General features: G+C 36.6%; 1 protein-coding gene across 1 annotated transcript in view; it reads right to left on the bottom strand.

The window, feature by feature from the left end:
• AGTPBP1 (ATP/GTP binding protein 1) overlaps window positions 1-8,414 on the bottom strand; it is a gene marked incomplete at both ends in the record, with an annotated part of 19,847 nt that overhangs the window by 2,784 nt on the left and 8,649 nt on the right. Inside the window, 8 exons of the mRNA XM_009078914.1 lie at window positions 526-670; window positions 1,404-1,491; window positions 2,879-3,027; window positions 3,115-3,201; window positions 3,451-3,534; window positions 4,669-5,381; window positions 6,021-6,137; window positions 7,124-7,221. Of these exons, the coding sequence (XP_009077162.1) occupies window positions 526-670; window positions 1,404-1,491; window positions 2,879-3,027; window positions 3,115-3,201; window positions 3,451-3,534; window positions 4,669-5,381; window positions 6,021-6,137; window positions 7,124-7,221 (1,481 nt within the window). The remainder of the gene's footprint in view (window positions 1-525; window positions 671-1,403; window positions 1,492-2,878; window positions 3,028-3,114; window positions 3,202-3,450; window positions 3,535-4,668; window positions 5,382-6,020; window positions 6,138-7,123; window positions 7,222-8,414) is intronic.

The following is an 8,414-nucleotide window of genomic DNA, read 5'->3' on the forward strand; positions in this document are numbered from 1 at the left end:
CTTATATCATCTCTTAACAGGTACTGCTTCCAATAGCAAGTATGGTTTAGTGAAAAGCCTCATGTTCAGGTGAAACTTCCTGTGCAACAGTTTCTGGTTGTGACCTCTTGTCCTATTGCTCAGCACCATTGAGAAGAGCCTGGCTCCATCCTCTTGGCACCCTCACCTCAGACACCTGTGTTCATTGACAGGATCCCCTCTCCATTGTCTCTTCTCAAGGCTGAACAGGCCCAACTCTCTCAGCCCTTCCTCATATTGAGAGATGCTCAAGTACCTTAGTTATCTTTCTAACTCCCAGAAAACCCATTTAGCTTGCAAGTATCAGTTTTGTTTTTCCAGAGACGTTCTAAAGAACAACCTACACACTCCAGCAGTCTAAACACTAATATTATGAAAATTCTCTATTTTAAGGAGCATTTTGAACTTTACAAAAAGAAACAAAAAGAATTCACTCCTGAATGCTTGTGTTTCACACTGTCTAAAACTACAAATATTTATCTATGTAAAAGATCATAATATTCTTACCTTCAAAGTTGAGTATGTATACGGATAATGGTAAGCAAAGTAGCAGACATCATCTTTATGTTGGAAAGTGACTGTGAATGTAATTGTGTAATAAGATTTTCCTTTCTGACCTCCAGCAGCAATTGAACTTCTTGAAAAGTGATTCCTAAATCAAAAACAAAGGTAATACACAGATTAGAACAATTTTTTTTCATACCACTGACTATTTCTGAACACACATTCTAAGTATCAGGATGATTTGTAGTGTTTCTTTCCCTTCTGTGCGCACCCACGTTAAATACACTGATTCTCACCAGCTGTAAAGATACTTTATTAATTGCTGTGATACACACATTCATTCACATTGGGACTTTAAAGGTGAGCAAACAAAAACAAGCAATAACATAAACCAACCAAATAAAACCAACCAACAACAAAAAAATAAGAAAAGCAAGCAACCAAGAAGGATTATGCATGGATATGTTGTACCACCTCATCCTGTGTTCCAGGATTGCTCTACAATGATTGTACCACAGATTACAGAAGGCTTATCACAACCCCCATGTGATCAGTATTACTGGAAGTCACTAACAGGATTACAAGTAAGCATGCATATATACATTTCCTTAAAAGCCTCTTTGGAACAGTGTGCAATTTCTTACACAAGTATAAAATACGGGCAGCTTATATATTAGCAGTGTGGTTACGCAGTAAGACCCTATATATTTCAATCACTGGCACTCTTCCTGAGCTACTGTCCACATTAACTCAGGAAGAAAACTGTTCTCAATAGGATTACACAGGATTAGCCAATGGAGAAACAAGCATTTCTCCTTAAAACTGTGCCTCATGCTAATCTACAGTGTAAGATTTCCTGTATGTTTGCTTTCTGTACTTACTTATAGTAACAAATATCTGTTCCAACACGAGTCCAGCTTGGTCGAGAATTTAGTGCCTCTTGAATAGAATACATGAGGGGCTGCATACCTTAAATAAAAAATGCATTTCACTTTAATGTTTAACATTAAACATCAAGATCTTAGCAGTAATGGACCACATCAACATGTACCTAAGAGTCTTCAAATTATGCCTACTTATTTATTCACTATCATAGAGTGTATTTTCATGAATGCCTGGGCATTGTATGATCTTTGAACCAGGTGACAAAACATTCCTTATTTTCAGAAAATAACATGTTAAAGCAAAGAATCAGACCTATGGAAGACTGAAATGAAACATTTAAATCTGAAGTTATTATGACTAGTAATCTACTATGACTAGTAATCTACAAGATGGATCATACCCCATCCAACTCACACTACAAAAAGGCCTCAAAGAGAATACAAAAAACTGATCTATCATCCATTCATGTAGATAACTGAGAAATAACTGATGTTTCAGGAAATGTATTTTTTTAACAGTAACTCTTGAAAGTATGTATTTTTTGGATTGTACACTTAATTAGCCAACCACATTGACTGATTCAGTTAGTGTACTTAAAAAACCAAAAGCAACTATCAAGTAAGTGTAGGCAACATGAAAAAAGATCTAAGGTAACTAATGAAGATTAGTAAATAATTTAAAAGCATCTTCTTACTGGTCAAACTACCTGGTATTCTGTGACTATCAAGGTGAAAGTATGTGCAAGACAAAGAAGAATATGATATTACTCTGTATCAAGAGTTTGAGGTTGGAGGGAGGAGGGGGGACTGCTATTTTTTCATTCTTAAAGGACAAATTTCAGAATATACAGCAGGAAAAAGAGAAAGATCACAAAACAAATGGTTTTAAGCTGAATGACACATGCATACACACTCCCAGACCAGTGGAAGAACGGCATATCAGTAAGCCAGTATTTCAGAAAGAGGTACACTGCAAGAGACTGCAAGGGTCATTTATGAAGCCCAGAATTTCAAATGAGACTTATTTTTCCTGCCTATCAATAAGACAAAACTGCTTTAGAATGTCACTGCTAACTTTCACATCTGAGAATATACCTCTATGCAGAAAGGGATTAACGTTGACAGCTGTCATTCTTCTTGCACCTGTGTGAATCAACAGGCTTTGGTATTGTCCCCACCTCACAATGTTCTTGGGGCAATTTGAGCTGCAGTCACCAGAAAATTTCTTCTGCTGTGGCCCCACTTACAACAAAACTTCGCTTTAAAAACTGAGAGCATATGTTTTTAAGATATATTTTTTCTTTTTAACTGAAACTGTCGAAACATTTCCTAGCAAAATACTATTCAAATAAAGAATCTAATCTGACGACATGAATACTACCCATCCTGTGGAGGGGGAAGGAAACATCTGAGCTGTATAGTACACACACTTTTTAAGTACTGCTTCTCAAAGTATGGGAAATGTATCTTACCATAGTTAAACTGACTGTTTGACTTTTCACAGTTGATGATGTTAAACCGGTAACCAATGCCAGTTTTCATTCCACTGACTTCAAAGTAAAACCATTGATGATAATGATTGCTATTTATATCTGAGTTCAGAATTAGATCATATTCATTTCTGAAAAACAACAAAACCAAATCAGCCTTGTTTAAGCTGCAGAAATATAAGGTCTAAAGTGTGAAAAGAAGAGTTGAAATATCTTACTTTCTGATCTGAATAACTTTGCGCAGGTTTCCAGATTCAAATTTGGAATTAAACTTCAAAACATCTGCTTCCTCTGGTACTGAATAACTATGAGTAGAAAGAGGAACCAAAAAGAATAAAACAAATTTAACTAAAGCAAATTAATTTTAGTCCTCACTTGGCAATTCGGAAACTATTTTGAACCTTCTGTAATACAGTCTGGATAGCTGAAACACTGTTACCTCAGATGAAACTTACAATAAAGTCTACTTTAAATATTATAAATCACAACACAGAGAAAGTAGTACAGGCTTAGAGTAATAGCTAAATACTGTGTTCAGGAAAGTAAAAACTTACCTTGGATTATCGAGGTCATACACAACTCTGTCTATAATGTCATTCTGATGAATCAGCCTTTCAATATCTTGAGAAATTTTTGTCCTGAAATAAAAAGCAGAGTTCTCATTTAAATTTTCATATACTGTTTCCAGTTACAAAAGAGGAATTACCTCATACAACAATGAAAACTAACAAAGTTGACATGAAGACAATGGGACAGTTCAGAGAAACCACAGCCTTGCCCCCACTTATGTGCACAAACTCTAAGTGTACTTAAGTTTAAACACCTGCATTCACAGCTGGCTGAATTCCATATTTGTATGTGAGGGAACTGAGTTTTCATGCACTGGGTTTTATCTTATGGAAAAAAAATGCACTGTTTCATACTTTATAACAGAAGCAGGAATTACTCAAACATTACTTATGTTAATGCTTTAATCCAGGACAACACTTGATAACATTAGTAACTTATACGAGTCCTACCATAAACAAAATTAAAGAGTTTTAGAGAGTAGATCGTACAGTGAGTGTGTTAGTGAACTAGCCGTTCACCTCAGGAGATCTAGGATCATTTATCGACTAGGTAACAAATAAGAATGAATTTGGTGATGTCAGCCAAATGTCAGGTGTATGCTTATCCAGATCATAAAACAATTGCACAACTGGCAGTATCTAGGTCCTGGTCTGGAAATGTAAGAATGTGTTGCAGTTCAAGAATGAAATATAGTGGCAGAGCTGTGAGGAAAAGCTTGCACAGCACCTGCAATAAGAAGAAAAGGAGGCAGATTAACAATGAAGAATACAGAAACAGAGCAGTAAAGTACATTAAGGCTGGAAATTCCCAATTTCACTAAAATTAATACTGCTAACGAATGAAAAAGAGAAGATAAGTGCACAACTCTAGCACCTCTTATTAAATTTAAACTAACTAGAAAAGAAAACAAGTCACAAGTCCAGTGCACTGACAAGACTGTGAAGAGGCTGACTCACCACAATCTATCTGAACTACAGAATCAGACTGCATTCTTCTTTATGGCTCTCCACTGATCAATGCCTACTCACCTACCTTCAAACTGCTTTTCACTGAGAACAGTTTTAGATGCCAAAGTAATATTGCCTGTTAATCACAGAATAATTAGGGTATGAAAGGACCTCTGGAGATCATCTAGTTAATCTCATTCTAAAGATGGTTTCTCAAGGGAATGAAAACAACAACAAAGGAATATGGTAACTCACCTCTGCACCCCATATGGCCTTTCCAGTATAGGTTCCTTAAATGGTGGTGGAATATGGCCAAAATAGTCTGGATAGGCTACTTCTGAATATTCCAGAATAGACTTTGTGGTTTTCATCATTTCAATATAAAGATCACAGTCGTGAACTGGTGATACATCAGAAACCTCGAGCACAATTTGTTCCTCTGATGAACTAGATCTGGAATCATCCTCCTCCCCTGAATCCACTCCAGCGCAGCAGAGTTTTCCCAGCTGGACAGATGATCCTTCAAAGAGGCTACTTCCACAGGGTGAAACATGTTCACAAGGTTTACTACAAGCAAGTGTGGTAAGGCTAGCTTTGCTTTCCTTCTTTACTGCACAACCTGTACCATAATACTGATCATTTTTTGCATTGTTCTGCAGACTGATTCTGTCCAAACCTTTCACAATTTCTTGGCTTAGACACTGGCATGATGGAACCATGTTTCTTTGATCATTTTCCTGCTGTGAACTACTGTCTTTCAAACTATCTTTCTTTGGTAGTTCCAGAAAGACTGGTCTCCTATTGCATTCCTCTGTCATTAAAGGATTGCCCTCCTTCAAAGCAACTCCTTTTGTTAACTGGTTTTCTTCAGTAGAGTGCTCCTTGCCAGCTGTAGGAACAACAATAGGTCCACTCATATTTGCATCAGGTACAAAAGGCTTTGGTTCCTTGGAAACTAACTCCCATTCCTTAAAAAACAAAGGTGAAAAAGTAAATTAAATGAAATTTAAATTATTAACAGAAAAAAGTAAACAGTTCCTAAGTGTCATTTATATTAGAAACATTTCTTTTTCCTTGTTCCTGAGGTAGGTTTTTGAATAACCCAGAAGAAATGTAATTCAAAAGATAACAGTCATTAAGTTATAAACCATCATAACATAGCAATAAAGTTTCATCTTTTATACAAAAAAGGTGTCAAAGCAATAAACAAGCAATTCATCAATAACAAAGTATCAAGTCAATGCAATTCCCCAGATATTTTAACCATTTATTTTAAGTAGGTGCACAGCATTGAAAGAAATACCTAACACAATGAAGCACTCTCAGAAATCTCACATCCCTTCTTATGTATTTTACTTTCTGCTGTGTGCAATAATCAGACATCAGAAAACAGTTTTTTATCTGCTCATAGCCCCCTTCTCAGTCAGATTAAAGTAATCATAATATTTAACTAAATAACTCAGTATATAGCACTCTTATATGTAGGTCTAGAACTACAGAGCCATGTTTCTTGGCTAGAGGAACTAGCCACCCAAAAAAGAATACTAAAGTGTATTACAGAGTCAACTTGACATGATGAGAAATGTCCTGGGTACCATATTCTTTACCTGAAAGTTTTCTGAAAGTTCTGGGAAAAAGTGCTCATACATTTTCAGTTCTTCTATGGGTCTTCCCAATTCTTGTCTAGGTTTCAGTTTATTAATATCAGTCTCAATATCATCATTCTGAAAGATCACCAGAACAAATTAATCTTGCATCCAGTGTTTATGATCTTCTAAAGAATCAACCTAAAACATTCACCTTTTAATTCTAACACAGCTATGCTTTAAAAGCTGTATACCATTATTTTACAACTAGTTGAACTGCAGCTTTCACCATGAAGAGTTTCATTAGTATGCCCAACTCTCCATTTCAACAGAAATATCATAAACAACTTAATTTTCTGGTTTTCATCAAGATGTATTATACTCAGACATCAGACTACACTTTACAATAACATCTGTGTGTATTCAAGCTATTGCAACCTGGAATGTGGAGACTTCATCTGATTACAGAGAAGACAAAGGAATACTGCTTCTATGGAACATAGTCCCCTCATCAGGGCTCACAAGACCCTCGAATAAAACTGTCATTCCAATCCATGGACAGACAATTCAATCAACTCCTAAATATATGTAACATAAAAATACAGAATAAGGCAGTTCTGACCAAATATCCATCCATGTCCTGACTAGCACCACAATACCTTCCCAAAGTGGTACAACGAGAGGTCTGAAATCTACCTCTACAGCAGACTAAACTTCAGTTACATTGCTGAAACTCAATCCCAGTACAGAATGATGGAAAAAGTTAGGGCAGCTCCTATATACTGTGCAGCATATGCGGGAAAAGCAGGCTATGAGCGACAGGTTGGGAAGAGAATACTGCTAGAAGAGTTTTGTAACTTTTTCCACTGTACTCCAGACACATCAAGTGTGAAGCAAACAGATTTTGATAAAAATCTTTAAGTGATCTGAGCAAGAAAGGCTGATATTTGCAAGCAGCACCCACCTTCTTTAAGTTTCAAGAGCTTTATTCAATTTTAGAAATTGCCCTGACAACATCCTCAAACTCCTTTTAACACTTAAAACATATGTTTACAGACATGATTCAAGCAACTTAAAGAACTGTTATGCCTGATTTTTGCATATCGATTTTGTCTCATACCAACCTTAAAATGTTGGTCCTTGTCATCATCATTTTCAGTTTCAATTTCTGATTCTGTTTCAGGATCATCATTATCATCACTTTCATCTACTACGTCATCCACTGTGATATAAAAGAGTTTTGTAAAGCAGATTATATAATTAACTCAACACACATGCTCAAGAAAAAATTTATTTGTTCCGGATTTATTTTCTTTTTTTGCTTACCCCTTGAAAAAATGTGAAGACCAACTATGCAACTTAGTTGTTTATACCAGATTTACAACACAAAATGCTTGTTTGACAATATTGCAGACTCAATGTATTCCATTTCCATACAGTTTTCAGTCAAAACAAAGATCTATGGTTTAAACAAAGCAAATCAACCCCAAAAGACAAATGTACTGGTTCTGGCCAGGAGAGGGTTAACTTTTGCAGCAGCCAGGAGAAGCAGCTAGGACCCTGGGGCTATTCTATACCACCTCAAGTAAAGCACAAGGGATGAAAGGGAAAGGATTTGAGCCCCTTTTGTCCACGTGGTGAGCGATCCAAGATCATTGGCCTGCCTTGTACACTGTTATTGGCGTCGTTGATACTGTTCATGTACTTATTTCACTGCTGTTCCTAGTAAATTGTTCTTAATCTTCTGTGCTCCAAGTCTCATCATCCCATGGCAGGGGAGGGGGTGGGGAGTGAGAGAGCAGCTCATGGTTCCTTGGGTTTCAGGAGAAACACTAAATTGGGGAATACTATTCCCAAACCACAACAACAACTCGTGTTCCCTGCCCCAGACCAACAAAACCAGCAAGACAGCAGATGGCCATTAGAAATACTTTACAATGTGAACTTGCCAAGAATATCTCAGCATGGCCTGAGGTCAGCATGAAATGAGATGGCACTAATGCCTTTTCCCAAAGTAAGTAATTGTGACTAAGTACAAAAAAAAATCCCCAAAACTAAGGTCTAGGCAGTTTTAAAGTCTTATCAGCTAGCATTGACCCAGTATGTGGGAACAGTGGATAAACTTTGCCTCCAAAACACAGAGATTTTATTATTAGATATATGGAACTATTTGGACACTAATGACTAATTTCTTCTTGAGTTGAAGACCCGGTACACTGAAGGAGCTAAGACTTCCTTCTTTTTCAAAAAGAAAAGCAAAGGGAAGACATCTAATTGCATATACATGGCTAACAAGAATTGGACTTCTTCCCTAATACGTGGAAGTGGGCATATAGCGGTGTATTCTGGCAGATGACATGCTTCCTAGTGGCAAATTTGATTTTTTTTTCCAGAAATCTCATACAATTTGAGCGA

Source organism: Acanthisitta chloris, unplaced genomic scaffold, assembly GCF_000695815.1.
Source record: "Acanthisitta chloris isolate BGI_N310 unplaced genomic scaffold, ASM69581v1 scaffold19297, whole genome shotgun sequence".
Lineage (NCBI taxonomy): Eukaryota > Metazoa > Chordata > Aves > Passeriformes > Acanthisittidae > Acanthisitta > Acanthisitta chloris.